At 35.0% G+C, this 15,735-nt stretch overlaps 1 protein-coding gene across 8 annotated transcripts; it reads left to right on the top strand.

Moving 5' to 3' along the window:
- Window positions 1-254: 254 nt before the first annotated feature.
- LOC18442708 (uncharacterized) lies at window positions 255-8,516 on the top strand. 8 transcript variants are annotated; one of them, XR_016040492.1, is made up of 8 exons: window positions 269-446; window positions 539-644; window positions 750-830; window positions 987-1,065; window positions 6,701-6,789; window positions 7,101-7,167; window positions 7,737-7,848; window positions 7,966-8,516. XR_016040492.1 is itself a non-coding variant. In XM_088846402.1 (7 exons), the coding sequence occupies exons 2-7, from the start codon at window positions 609-611 to the stop codon at window positions 8,139-8,141; spliced, it is 573 nt and encodes a 190-aa protein (XP_088702528.1). In that variant the 5' UTR covers window positions 269-446; window positions 539-608; the 3' UTR covers window positions 8,142-8,516. The 8 variants fall into 8 exon arrangements, 4 of the variants coding, with proteins under 4 accessions (XP_006852985.1, XP_088702528.1, XP_088702529.1 ...); XR_016040494.1 differs by having other exon boundaries at window positions 6,974-7,167; XM_088846402.1 differs by lacking the exon at window positions 7,101-7,167.
- The last annotated feature ends 7,219 nt before the right edge of the window (window positions 8,517-15,735 follow it).

The following is a 15,735-nucleotide window of genomic DNA, read 5'->3' as shown; positions in this document are numbered from 1 at the left end:
GTACTATTTCTAAGATTGAAAATCTTTTTTTTTCATGTCCATAAATATTAAATTCGAGGTAATCAAGTTGAAGATTTTTGAGCATTGAAACAACTTTTTCTAGTAAATTTTTGAGTTGTTTAGAGGTTCACGCTTGTACAAATTTTCTCTTTGAGTAAACTCAATCTTAAAAAATAATAATCTCAAATTACCCAATTTGACATCTAATATCAAAGTGTAAATGACACCTCCTTTCAACAAAGATAAATAATTTTATAACACACAATCTCAAATAAATATAGAAAAAGCTCGTACAAGTGTGAGGTTCTAAATAATTAAATTAGGGCGTACCTCAGAAACATTCAGGTCGTTTTGATGGCCAAATATTCTCAAATTGATCATCTCGACCCGAAGATGCATGGACAAGGAAAAAACTGGATTTCAAAGTTTTGAAAATAATGCATCTTGTAATGCGTTTGGACCGTCAATTTCCAAGATTTTCATAAATCTGCTCCCCTCTCTCTCGCTCGGATTGTTCATCTGAAGTATGAATTTACAGGTCCCCTAAAGCATGGATTTGATGATCATGTTGCACAGGATGATGATATAGAGTCCAGAAGTAAAGAGACATGGGTTCCGGTGAATCTAAACATTTAGACTCTCAGGTACCCCAATTTTCCTTTTACTTTTTTTCTTTCTCCTCAATTCATTGTGCAGAAATGCCTGTGTGTCTTATTATTGCTTTGTTTTTTCTCCTCCCCAACCACAAGCCTGTAGATGGTATCACCACAGTCACAGAAAGAAAGGACGACGTGGACCCCCTCCTTCTAAAGCTCAAATCACTTAAAATAGTGAGTTTTTTCTTCTTCTTCTTTTTTTCTTTTTCGCTCTAATTTTGGTTTTTTTTTGTTTCTAGGATTTAATCTGTTGATCTATCTATTGATTGTTTTTGTTGATGTGGGGTTCTTTCTTGACTTTGATTTTTCACTGCATATGGGTTTGTTAAGGCAACTCCAATACTGAAAGCCCCACCAACTGAGAGCAGTTTGACTGACATTCTGGTTCGAAAATCGGCTTCGAGATACGGTGAGATTTTTTTTCTTGTATTGGTTGAATACTTGTATTTTAATTCCCTTTGTTTTTAGTTCTGCACCTTTTTTTCGTAGCTAAAGGATTAACATTTTGGATCAAGTGAATGATTTGTTGGTATATTCAGTATATTTATTATCTGATGATAGGATAGATGGTTTTGTTTATCTGTCTGTTCCATTCTCTGCCTTGACCAGAAGTAGGAGATCATACATGCCTCTATTTTTGCAATTTCTTTAGTGAGATGAAGTACCTTTTTATCCCATTTTGGGTTGACTGCATTCCTGAATTGAGAGAATATTTCTCTTTAGTTGGTTATACTCATTTCTTCAACCTAGCCTGATCCATAAAGCAATGACCAGAAGTGAAGGGCATGAAGTCAAGAGCATCTGGAGTTTGTTACTAAGTCACTGCTTCTTCTTTAATATTGTAAGCATTAAGCTCTTCTTGGGTTCAATCTTGTTGTGTCAAAAATTTTTTTGTTAGTGGAATCATCACAAGGCACGTCCTATCTGGGTCACTTGTCAAGAATATACAGACCAACGGCTCTCAACCAGAGGTTTTGGCTAGTGAACCAGAAAACAAAATGTGGATACAAGTTCTGAGAGGAGATGAGACCATAGTTGCCCATGGGAGACCAACATGCCCGTACAACTGCCTACCATTGGATGACCTTCATGCATAGTAAATTCATCATCATCATCATTTTAGTCTTTCCTAATTAATTGGGATCGACAACATGAATCCTGGTTCTCCATTCTGCTCTATTAAAGGCCATACCTTCAGTGAGGCCATAAGTCCCCATATTTTTTGAGACTACATCCAACTATTCCTTTTGAGCCTACCTCTTGCCCTTTTCAATCTTTCCACTTGAACTAACTTGCACCTCCTAACAGGTGTTGTACTTGGTCGGAGCCACACATAGCCAGCCCACTTAAGTCTGATCTCTCTCATTTTATCGCCTATTGATGCGACGTCTAAATTCTCTTTGATAGATTCATTTCGAATGCTATCCATTCTTATCTTGCCACTCATCCATTTCAACATCCTCAATCTCTGCTACACTCATTCTATGGGTATATTGTTTTTTATCCGCTCAATATTCCGCCCCAATAGAGCAAAGCTGGTCTCACCGTTGTTCTATAGAACTCATTGGTAGGCGGCGTTCACATAAAATTTCAGTTGCACATCTCCACTTCGCCCACCCAGCTCTAATTCTGTGTGCAACATCTTCATCGATCTCTCCATTTTTCTGGATTATCGACCCAGGATATCGAAAGTGCGGTCTTTTTTGTACTTCTTGGCCGTCAATCTTAACTACTTCCTCGTCTCTGCTCTTATTATTACTAAACTTGCACTCCATATACTCTGCTTTAGTCCGGCTAATTTTAAAATGTTTGGATTCTTCTCTCCAAAGTTCTAACTTTGTGTTGATGCCGTTTCGGGTTTCATCAATGAAAACTATGTCATCTGCGAACAACATGCACCACAGTACCTCATCTTAAATACACGGTCGATTTGTGTTTCTTCTTATTCTACATACTGGTTTTCTGCAAAATATGCTTCTTAAAACTAAAGTTTAGATTAAGGGGTGTCAGTAAAGAACCATAGGACAACAGCAAGAGCAACAAGGGCATGTTTGCCCACCTCTTCATCCAATGCAAGACAGCAAGAACCCTTTGGGGGGAACTCCTCTGACAATTTGGCTGGTCGTGGGTGACTTCACACTCAATCCCACACCTCTTTAGGACTTGCCTCTCGCCACCTTGGTCGAAGTGGGCATCCTTCTTGCCTCAGTAGCAGCCACCCTTTGGGTCATATGGTTGGAAAGAAATAGCAGGATCTTTTGCGGCAAGAGAGCTACCATCGAAACCTTTAAAGAGAAGGTCACATCCCATGTCATTTTTTGGGCCAAAAGCAATACTGCGTTCCAACGCTTCTCCATATCTAACTTTCATACCAGTTGGCAAAAGAACCTCTTACATGTCAGGACTCACTGCATTTCTCGGGCATCTCTATGGAGGCCACTTGAAGCGGGGCAATCAAAGCCCAATTTTGATGGTTGCTCCCTTGGCAATCTTGTAGCATCAAGTATTGGGGGCATTTTCAGAGACAAGGATGGCGATACCCTCTTCTCCTTCGCCTGTTTCATAGGTCACACCAACTCCAACACTGCAGAGGCAGTTGCCCTTCTTGAAGGGTTATGCAATTTCAACCCTGATTGGGGCCCCACTGTGATTGTAGAAGGGACTCCAAGAATGTCTGGTGTCTGGACCACATTTTTGATGAGATCTTCGGTGTCACTAGGGATTTGCAAGTGCGTTGGCGACACACTTGAAAAGAACAAATGGCACAATAGACTCCCTTGCTAAGGAGGGCGCCACACTACAGAATCCTCAGGGTACTCTTGGGCACTTTTTCGAGCACTAAAGGCCCCCCTTTTGGTTCACCGTTTTTAGCTGTCGATTTTTTGGATGTATAGCAGTTTTTGGGCCCTGTAAGGGGTTTTGGTTGTGAAGCGCCCCATCCATGGGTTGTGCAATGTCTTGTAACACTCTTTACTAGCATTCTCACAAAAAAAAAACAAAAAAGTGGAAGCCTTTCCCCAAACTTGGAATAGATCTAGGTAGCAAGGTTGTATCAAGAAGTAACCACCAGGTTTATTCTGGAGCATGTCAAGAATGGTTTCACTCCTTGGTCCCACAAAACCCTTCCAACCAGATGGAAGATGAGTATCCAAAGTATGGTAGACGTATGTGCTATCTTGTGTGGGTTGGTAGCGAAAAAAGTCTCAGGTTGCGGAAAAACAAATTTTTTCTTGTGTTTTCGTACTTGACTTTGAGATTTGCTTATTAATATGGGGCTTGTCAAGTTGCTGGTATAAAGTAACATGGCTACATGGAATTTCTTTGCTTTGAAGTTCAAAACTAAAGGGGTTATGTCTAAATCCTTGGTGCTTTACTGGGCTCCTATTGCAAATTCATGTCTCCTAGGAGACGATAGAGTGATCCATTTCCGACTGAACTCTGCCAGGCCTCTAATTTGATGTTTACACTTTATGGTGGAAATAAAAAGGACCAATATGCTCTTTTGCGTGGTGCTACTTGCAATCTTAAGCATTGACTTACTAATTTATTATCCATAAGACTTGAAATTCAATTGCTTTCTATGTTACCGCTACTAATTCTGAACCTTAATGATTCCTCTACATGATGCAAGCGAACTTTTACCAACACATCATGTTCTTGAATGGTGGAAACCTCGGCCATTTTTGGATTAGAGATTATCTGATACGCAACAAATCATCCTAATGATGTGCAGCATACTGGGGCATAGTCATTGACTTGATTGACCGTTGAAATTGGTCTAATCAACTTGATTTATGAATTATCATGTTGAATCCTATATGACACTGGACCTTACGAAAATTTGATCAACAGTTGACTTTATTGAATTCTATAAAAGTGCAAAATAGAAGTATAGAACTGTATTTGCGTCTTCCCAAGCCCTATCAACCCCAAATTGGGGGTCTGTGACCCTCATCTTCAGTTCTAAGGTTACTTTAACGGTTTCCATTGCCTTTCTAAACAACTTTGTGAAAATTTCAAGAAATGAAATTATTCCTCCTTATCTAATTCTGCAAAACACCTATGAACTAGGAAAAACCCACACTCCTGGTTTTTCTAGGACAGAACGTCAGAATAGCTCCTTGGAGACATGGGAAGTAAGTAGAGTCAAACTGTTAAATATGTTTTGTTTTGTTCTCGTTTTATTTAGCCACTCCTTGGAGACATGGGAAGTAAGTAGAGTCAAACTGTTAAATATGTTTTGTTTTGTTCTCGTTTTATTTAGCCAAAGTTATAATTCAATATGACAATCATTTAATTGCTGTCACATAAAAGGTCATTTAATGTTTTAAAAATTTTATGTTAATAAAGAGAAGCCCTAATACTTTACCTCCATGACAAACATCATTAAAATTCCATTTTTCTTATAGTTTCATTTTATTATTTCTTTATTTATTATTTTCATTTGATACCTAAAACAGTGCCTGCTATAATTTTCCTGCCATGAGATATCCGGTCAATATTTCATTTTTCTTATATATTTTTATTTATTTATTATTTTCATTTGATAACTAGCAATGCCTTCAATACGTCGTTTTAAAATAAGGTGATGTATTTTGCATGTACTCTAAATGCTAATGTAATGCTTGAGCTCTTCTACCTCTATCTGAAAAAAAGATCACTTGATATTATGTTATTAAAGATGTTTATTGAAGGAAAGATCTAGTACTTCACTACCATGACAAATATGATTGATATTTCATTTTTTTTATATATTTATTATTATTTATTTATTGTTTTCATTTGATATCTAACATTTGCCTACAATACTTTTATTGCTATGACAAGTGTGATTAATATTTTATTTTTCTTATCATCACCATCATCATCATCCAAGCCTTATCCCAACTATTTGGGCCATCCCCTTGCCCTCAATCAATGGCCATACCCTCAATCAGACCATACCCTCAATCAGACCATAAGTCACTATAACTCATCTCACTACTTCCATCCTTGCCCTTTTGGGCCATCCCCTTGCCCTCAATCAGACCATAAGTCACTATAACTCATCTCACTACTTCCATCCTTGCCCTTTTGGGCCATCCCTTTGCCCTTTCAGAGTCATCCACTTGAACTAAATCACCCCTCCTAAACAGTGTTTTATTAGGCCTACGTTGCACATGGCCAGGGCACCTAAGTCTACTTTCCCTCATCTTATTGCCGCCTATTGGAGATACCCTTAAGTTCCCATATATGTATTCATTCCAAATTCTATCCTTTTTTGTCTTGCCACTCATCCATGTCAACATCATCATCTCAACTACACTCATATGGACATGTTGTTTCTTGACCCCCCAATATTCTGTCCCATTAAGCATGGTTAGTCGTACAACCGTCCTATTCAAATTCCCCTTTAATTTCATTCGTATACTATGATCACATAAAACTTCAGTTACACATCTCCATTTTACCTACCCAGCTCTAGTTATAGGCACAACATCTTCCTCAATCTCTCAATTCCCTTGGGTTATCAACCTAAAATATTGAAAATAATCTTTTTTAGGTATCTCTTAGTCATCAATCTTAATTGCTTTCTCGTTTCTATTCTCATTATTACTAAACTTGCATTTCATGTATTCTATCTTAGTCCGGTCAATTTTAAAATCTTTTAGTTTCTAGAGCATCCCTCCAATGTTCTAACTTTGCATTGACACTATCATGAGTCTCGTCAATCAAAACGATGCCATCTGCGAACAACATGCATCACGGTATCTCGTCCTATAGATGCCCAGTTAACTCGTCCATGACCAAAATAAGGACCTACGGGCTTAATGCTAACTCCTGATGTAAGCCGTTTGTCACTAACAACTCACTTGTCTCTCCATTAGTTGTACTTATACTAGTTAGCACTCCCTCGTACATATCTCTCACCAAGTCAATTTATCTTTTAGAGACTCCTTTTTTTTCCAACATTTTTCTTATATTTTATTTATTTATTATTTTCAATTGATACCTAGTAGTTCTTAGAATCTATTGTTTTTTAAATGTGATGATGTACTTTGCAGGTACTCTAGATCCTAAAGTATTACTTGAGCTCTTCTGCCTCTATCGTGAGTGGCAAGATGAGAAAGCAAAAAGAATCAGTGAAAGACAGGTAAGTTTCTTCCCATGTTTCAAATTGTGAAATTTTGAAATTTCCTTTTTGTCACAAAATGGGAAAATTAATAGGGCCTTCCCTTATTAAAAATGCCACATACTTGTCAATTTTTTCAGAGAAAAGCATGGTTTTGGATCAAAAAGAAGTTTGTTAATAATGTTTTTTCTTTTAAATGCATCAGTGGCTATAGGACCAAATTTTATTGGGTTGCGTGGGTTTAGAGTGGATCTTCAGTATTGCACCAGCAATATCTAAAAGCATTGATAACTTCTTGGTTTCCATGTGTAATGGTTGTTTTCCCTACGAAGACTTTGCATCAAACTCAAGTTGACCGGACCGACCATTTCGATCCGAAACCAAATCCTTTTGGCCCTGGTGATATTCTAACCTGAGAAAGGCTAAACTATGTTCTGACCCCTTGATTAGTATGAGTTTGTTTGATCTGAACCATCCCATGCATAAAAAGGAAAAGAACAAAAGAATATGACATTGTTTTAATATCAACTGCACTTCATCAATTTTGTTTGTTTTTAAATGAAAGCAATATAGATAATCTAATCTCTCTAGAAATTGGTTATAGGGACTTAACAAGACTAGTTGTGTTGTTTAGCTATCCAAAATTCAAATTTCCAAAGCCTTCCACCCTTGCCCTTCTCTTAATGGCCGCAAAGATCTATAGTCCGTGTAGTAATGCACAGAATGTAGTCTTATTAGGCAAAGAGTAATCTGACATGGGGACATGGTCTTGTCCCTTGTTTCTGGTCTTCCTTGTTATCTGTTTATCCAAGTGGACCTGTTGAACTAGACACCACTGTTGATTTGAGCCCTCTTAACATTGCTTCTGATATCTGTACTGCTCCTTATTACTCCATTCATGCTATTAAACACAGAAAAAGATATTTGGATATTTTATATCTCTTCTTAGCTTAGAGTGAGCTTTCCAGGAGGAGTTGGAAAACAAAATCGAAATTGCAGACGCGTTAGCCGCTAAGCTTATGCAGCGTTTCAATTACTCAGTCTCAGCTATGCGGACAACTGCACAAAACTTGGCAGAAGGTATGTGGATTAGTGCAGGCATTGTTCAAAACACTATTTAACTCAATTAGAAAACTGCGTGCATGTGTGTACTATATTTTGTTTGATACTGATGTGGAATGTCATGATAATGTGCAGTTCACCCATTGCAAGTAGAAGTTGGGGAGCTCAAAGGAAGACTCACTGAGGTGATCAGCAGTTGTGACACTTTATGCAAGAGGATTGATGCAGAGGGGCCAGAAGCACTCCGATCATCAGTGAAGCCATTTTCAGCAAATAATTCACTTGCCCCTTGTGTAAATGACCCCAAATAGTTGGGATAATACTCAGATTATGATGATGATGCACTCACCCCTCGTGTCTTAGAGAAAGAGTCTAGAGATCATGGTCTTAGTTAGAAGCCAGATTATTCTTCAAAGATGGCATTCAGATTATATAGGTCGTTGGTTTTTTGGCTCTCTTTACTTCTAGTTTGCAACCTATTTGGCATCCAAAACCACCTATTCGTTTGAAAACAAATTTAGGCATTTGGATTCCTTTTGAATGGGGTGTTTGCCATTGATCTCTGGTGCCTTGACCTGTATATGAAATTACATTTTTAGATATTTCGTGAATTTTGTAAGTAATGCACCAAACCTTTTGAACATCTGTGAACTTTTGCTCTCTAGAAATATTACTGAATTTATAAATGTTAGAACTATTTTTTTTAGAACTAATTTTAGAACTATTTCATACTGAAAGTTAAAAGAGAAATATTTATTAAGGGAAAGCTTTCTATGTTCCCCCTACAACATAGAAGTTCTATCTTCATTCTACCATTCAGCTATCCATTTTTTATCGAGAGAGCCACTCACCGTTTGATCTTAGATCCGACGTCTCAAAGTATTTTATTTTTAGTTTTTTTAATACAAATTTTTTGGATATGAAATTTGGTCCATGCCATCTTTTCATTGGGGCGAATCTATAAAAAATATTAACAATAACTTTTTGATAAAAAATAATAACCAAAATATCTCTTGAAACTTTCAGGGATATTTTGGTTATTTTATTTAATTGATTTTTTTTTTTTTAATATTTTTTGTTAGTGCAAGTTTAATAGAGGAATGGATGTCCAAAATTTAGTGTCAAAATAGTTTATAGAAAAAAATTAAAAATAAAATAGTGTAGAGGCATGACGTTGTGATTGGTTCTTCATTAAAAAATGGACGGTTGGATAAGGGGGAGGATAGAACTTTTATGTTGTAGGAGACCTATTTATTAATACCAAATTGTAAATTTATTGTGTTTCATATTTTTGAGTGAAAAATTGATTCCAAAAGTACAATAAAATGGGTCATTTTTATGGTAACGAGTGAAGTTTCTAATTTCATGTGATATTGATTGGCTTTTTTTCGTATAAAAATATTAATTACATATCAATTTGAATAACAAATTTTAAAATAAATACTAGCTATGAACTTAGTAAAATCAAATTTTCATTATCATTATATTGTGAATCATAAACAATTATTAAAAAAAAAAGTTTATATCAAGTGTCAACTTTATAATGTACGAGTACGAGTAATGTGCACCTAAAAATAGAGAAAGTCGTTCCTATGTTGGAAAACCCTTAATCAATCATCTCGACCTCGAGATTTATAAACATGAAAAAAAAGAGATTTCTAGTCCTAAAAATAGTTCTGCGAACACATTATTTAGACCAGCGTTTTAAAAATCGCCGAGTCGAACCGGACTCGCCCGGTTCGACTCGGAATTCACGAAAAAGGGACCGGATCGGTTCAAAAACCGGGAATCGTCCGGTTCTAGAGAGAACCGGACGATTCCGCACAGTGACTCGCCGATTCACTGTGCGGAATCGGCGAGTCCGTGAAGAACACGGGTTGCACAATGTTCTTCACGGATTTTTTTCAAATTTGTCATTTTTTGATCATTTTTTTTGTTTTTTTCGGCACGTGATCTGTTTTTCAGGCTGTAAACAGCTTTATTCAGCTTTTTTAACGATTTAATGGTGGAAAAATTGGTTGTTTTTGGATCAAGAAAAATTCGGGGTTTAGGGTTTCCGCCATTTTTGAAATTTCATGCCAAATAGGGCATGAATCTTTCAAAATTTGTTGGCATATTGATCTTAAAGCTGTGAATCAAAAGATTTTGTTACTAATTTGTGAAAATCGTTGAGAAAAACAGACTTTTTTGGAGATTGAAGGCTTCGGTTCACAAAAACAGGTAAGAACTTTGGGTTTTTTTGTTTTTCCGCCATTTGATTTATTTCATGGCATATTTTGAACAAAATGAGTTCAATAATTAGGGTTTTTAATCTTTATTGTGTCTAGTATGATTTAAAATTTTTAATTTTACGTAATCTGGTCAATTACAGCAAGAAATTTGATATGAACAGTGAGATGTCAGGGGAAAAAAATTCCGCTGTTTTTTTTTTTTTTTTCCGCCTTTTGATTTTGTTTTCATGATATATTAGAAATAATGTGTTAAAAATTTAGGTTTTTGATTCCTTATATTGTTGTTTATCAGAAAATATAGTCAATTGGATGTAATTTATTCACTTGGAGGTGAATTTTTGAGTTAAAATCGCTTATGTAAAACGACTCTGTGAAGAACAAATTTTTTTTTTTTTTTTTTTTTTTTTTTTTTTTTTTTTTTTTTTATTGTAGCCCATGATAGAATTTTTTGTAATCTATGATCGAATTTTTTGTAATCCATGATCAAAATGTTTGTTTTTTTTTCTTGTAATCCATGATCGAATTTTATTTTTTATTTTTTATTTTTGTAACCCATGATAGAATTTTTTGTAATCCATGATCGAATGTTTTGTAATCCATGATCGAAATGTTTGTTTTTTTTTGTAATCCATGATCGAATTTTTTGTTTTTTGTTTTTTATGTAACCCATGATAGAGTTTTTTGTAATCTATGATTGAATTTTTTGTTATCCATGACGTAATTGTTTTTTTCTTTTTTAGTAATCCACGATCGAATTTTTTGTTTTTTTTTTTTGTAATGCATGATCGAATTTTATGTAATCCATGAACGAATTTCTTGTAATCCATGATAGAATTTTCTGTAATCCATGATCGACTTTTTTGTAATCCATGATCGAATTTTATGTAATCCATGATCGAATTTTTTGTAATCCATGATCGAATTTTCTGTAATCCATGATCAACTTTTTTGTAATCCATGATCAAAATGTTTGTTTTTTTTACTTGTAATCCTTGATCGAATTTTTTGTGTTTTTTTTTTTTTTGTAACCCGTGATTGAATTTTTTGTAATCCATGATGGAATTGTTTTTTTTTGTTCTTGTAATCCACGATCGAATTTTTTGTTTTTTTATGTTTTTTTTTTTTTTTGTAATCCATGATCGAATTTTATGTAATCCATGATCGAATTTTATGTAATCCATGATCGAATTTTTTGTAATCCATGATCGAATTTTTAGAAAATTTATGAATTTTTTTTTTTAATCCATGATCGAACTTTTTGAAAATTTGTTAATTTTTTTTTTAATCCATGATCGAATTTTTTGAAAATTTGCTGTACTTTTTTTTTTATTTCTTTTTATCCATGATCGAATTTTTTGAAAAATGATGATTTTTCGAAAAGATGTGAAAATCGTGATAAAGTTTTGATTATCATGATGTATTAAACATTTAAACCTAATTTTTAATTTTTATTGTTTGAGTTTGCTGTAATTTTTTTTTTTTTTTTTTTCATGATCGAATTTTTTGAAAATTGATGATTTTCCGAAAAGATGTGAAAATCGTGACAAGGTTTTAATTATCATGAGGTATTAAACCATATTTTAAATTTTTATTGTTAAAGTTTTTGTTGAAAAAATTGTATGTTGATGGATTATTTATGCAAAAAAATGCATGTTATTATATTTTCAATACAAAACTGTATTTTTTTTATTTGTTGTTCATGGATTTTTAAGTTGGAATGACTGATGTTAGCCGGCTCTTTGAAGAATTGTTTTTATTATTAATTTTTTAATGCAAAAAATGTATGTTCTTGATAATTGAGTTGTAGCCATGTTTGGAGCTTGCATTTTGTATTATTCTAAATGTTTGTAATTGATATGTACGAAATATTATTGTCAAAAAAGGTATTTTGCAATAACAAATAACAACGAATATGACTACATGAACTACCGCAACATATTATCACTACATATTGTGATTATTTTTCTTTTTGAACTGTCAGGTTAATTTAAACTTTTTACATCTTAAAACAGTTGAATCATGTCAAGATCTATAGAAGACCCTGCATGGCAACATGGGGTCAGACTTGATCTCAACAAGAAAGACAAAATTATTTGTAATTACTGTCAAAGAGTGATAAGTAGTGGGGTACATAGGTTCAAGCAACACTTGGCAGGGGTTAAGGGAGAAGTTTCTGCATGCACTAGTGTCCCTAGTAATGTAAAAAAACAGATGGTGGCAATTCTTAATGCTAGCAAAGGTAAAAAAATTGCCAAACATAGGACATATCAATATTCGCATATTCATCCAAAAACATGAAAATTCTTAATGGAGTACCCTCATTTTTTATTGAATTCCTAAAAAACAATATTTATAATGAATTTTAATAATTTTTTCGGATTTTTTTGAAGCTTTATTCTGACCGATTCACCCGATTCCGATCCGGACCGCCGATTCGCCGATCCGGATCGCCGATTCGCCGATCCGGATCGGTTTTTGAAAAGCCCGATCCGGGTCACCGATCCGGTTTTTAAACCATTGATTTAGACCATTTATTTTAAAGAATTTCAAGTATTTATTGATCTACTTGATTGTTACTATTTTGGAATTTTAAATTTCATAATTATAGATAGCAATAGATTTTCATATCATCACAAGATTTTGAGGCATCGAAATTGCAATTTCAGCATAGTTTTGAGGTGCACCTTACTTCAATAGTATAAAGTTGGACACCTTATAGAAATCTTACCCTTTCAAAATAGGTGAAAGACCGATAAGTTCTGAACTAACCTAGTTACAAAAAAAAATTTGTTCAAATTTTCAAACCTATGTCTTCGGAAAAAGAAACAAAAAGAGAAAAAAAAGACCCAAGTTTGAAACTTAAATCTGCAAATCGTGGGTATCTTTGAAAAAATAAAAAACAAAGAAAAGGGACATGCCTATAAATATGAAATATTGAGGATATTTCTTTAATTCTACAAAAATCACAGGGGATACTAGAGGTTATTTGCATAAGTTTTCTTTTTTAATGTAATAACTTTGACTCCTTGACGCCACTACAGTTGGTGGGATATATCTTTGGGAAAGAGTTGGTGGGATATATCTTTGGGAAAGCTTTTTATCTTTCCCTACAACATAGAAATTCTATCTTCCCTTTATCCAACCGTCCATTTTTTAATGGAGGGCTAAGATTGCCCCAATCACAATGTCATGTCTTTACACTGTTTTATTTTTAATTTTTTTCTATTAACTGTTTTGACACCAAATTTTGGAATGTCCATTCTTCTATTAAACTCGTACTAACGCAAAATATAAAAAAAATATTTTCAATAAAATAAAATGACCAAAATACTTCTGAAAGTTTCAAAAGGTATTTTGGTCATTATTTTTTATTGAAAATTATTGTTAATATTTTTTATAGGTACACCCCAATGAAAAGATGACAAGTCCCAAATTTATTATTTAAAAAATTAGCATTAAAAAAATTAAAAATAAAATACTTTGAGACGTCGGATATGAGATCAAACAGTGAGTAAAAAAATGGACAGCTAGATGGTAGGGGAAGGATCGAGGAGGAACATAAAAACCTTTCCCATATTTTTGATGTGCAACTTTTTCTCGAAATGGAATGATGGAAGGGTTTTATGGTCCAAATTTTCTGGAGATGGAATGATTGAAGGGTTTTATGGTCGAAATAAACAAGTGAGGGGTGCTGTGTTGTTTTGGTGGAACTTTTGGGTATCAGGAGCTCTAAGCTCCACCAAATCGGCTTCTATTTCTGGAAGCCGACTTTATGAATTTTTCTCCGTTCAAATTTGAATTTGAATTTGAATTTGAATTTGAATTTGAACTCGAACTTCTCAGTCCTTTGCGCCACTCGAGACTGTAGAAACCTGGCCAATAGAGTCTTTCTTCTCCATGCTGGTTTGTCTTTTTGGCGATGAAATTGGCCCTTCCTCTTTTTGGAAACCAAGCTCCAATGGCTACATCTCACTTTGAACCAGTGTGCAACTTTCCTGTTCTTCTGGTTGATTTCCTTTACTCCTGTCCCACCGTGGCGGAAGCTTCCCTGGGATCTTTCTGCCTGCCTGGTATCTATTGGACCTTGACCTTATGCACTCCCAGAGATGGACGGACCATGGTGAACCAATCTACCTCCACATTGTTGAGCTTTAATGGTGAATACCTCCTTATTCCATGCAGGACTAGGGATCCGCCGAACTCAACTCGCAGTCATACCAAAGGCATCTGGATGAGTGAATGATTTTCCCTGATCGACCATCTTTCCATGGTCATAAGTACACCTTTGAATCTCCGGGACCTTTGCTTGAAAACCTTTATCGAAAATCCTCATCATTCTTAAAAATCATGAGGGCCGTTCCTCCTGGAATAGCTCTGCAAGTAAGGCAGCATCCCCACGTTGTAGTGGACCAGTTTTGGAGCAGGTCCTCGACAGAGGCTAAAAGAGCACACCGATGCATTCTTCAGCATAGCAACCCACGTACCTGTAGTTTTATCTTCTAACTCAATAATTTCCGAATGTTCTCCAACTTCTAGTTTCTGAAATCCGAGGAGTTTCTTCTTGTCTGCGCACCAGATTTCTAATGGTGAGCTATCTCACAAAGAAAATGGGCATGAATCGAATTGTATCATGGTTTACGAGGACCACGCTAGAGTCCGATTTCTGGTAAACCTGCTGCGAGCATCTCCGCCTCGGCCCATTTTCCATGCAATACACCATCTCTCTCACCCTCACATCGGCCCATATTCCATGCAATACACCATCTCTCTCACCCTCGCACCGCAAACCCTATGCTGTAAATGAAACCGCCACCACCCTTTTGTCAGTAGACTAGTGTTCGTTAACTTCCATATCTTGATCTCCAAGCCACCATCCTGCATCGATGCACATACTCTTTCCCATTTCACAAATTTGAGCTTCTTTCTTCCTCCAACTCCCCCTATAGGAGCGATCACATGATGTCTGCTACTTTGGGGAAACCTTGATCAATCACCTCAACCATCATCATTATGGTCATGAAAAAAAAAAAAAAAAAAAAATTCAAACCCTATAAAAAATGTATATTGTAATATTTTATTTTTGAAAAAAGTTTATATAGAGCTTAGGATCTAAACAATCAAATTAGAGCCTACCTCAAATTTTTCACTCGAAGATGTTGTTTTGATGTCCAAATATCATCAAATTGATCATCTCGACATCATGATGCGTGGACATGAGAAAAAAAAAATGGATTTCAAGTTTTGGAAATAGTGCATCTTGTAATGCATTTTTAGATAGTCAGTTGTCAAGATTTTTAAGTTTTTATAGATCTACACGATATACACTACGTTTGAAGCTTTAAATTTTATAATTAAAGATGAAAATACATTTTAAGGCTATCACAAAAAATTTTAGTATAGAAATCATATTTCTTGTCACGCTGGCTCTATTTTGATTATTTAGAGCCTCGGCTCTATGCAAATTGCACCCTATAGACTGTACTTTTTCGAGCATCCGTGTATCCACTAGATCTATATCATTTTTGGAGATAAAATTTTTATACACAGCCTTTGTAATAGGCTTAGGAAATAAATTTAAAACCATCTTAGGGATTTTCCAATTAATAATCTTAAATGGAAGATAAATTTGTCAATGTACAATACATTCACATGGATAAAAATAAAGTATTTATTT

The sequence above is a fragment of the Amborella trichopoda genome, chromosome 9, assembly GCF_054954075.1.
Source record: "Amborella trichopoda isolate Santa Cruz 75 chromosome 9, AtrichopodaSantaCruz75HAP2 v2.0, whole genome shotgun sequence".
Taxonomy (NCBI): Eukaryota; Viridiplantae; Streptophyta; class Magnoliopsida; order Amborellales; family Amborellaceae; genus Amborella; species Amborella trichopoda.
Note: the sequence above shows the minus strand (reverse complement) of the source record. Positions and strands in the feature narration are given on the sequence as shown.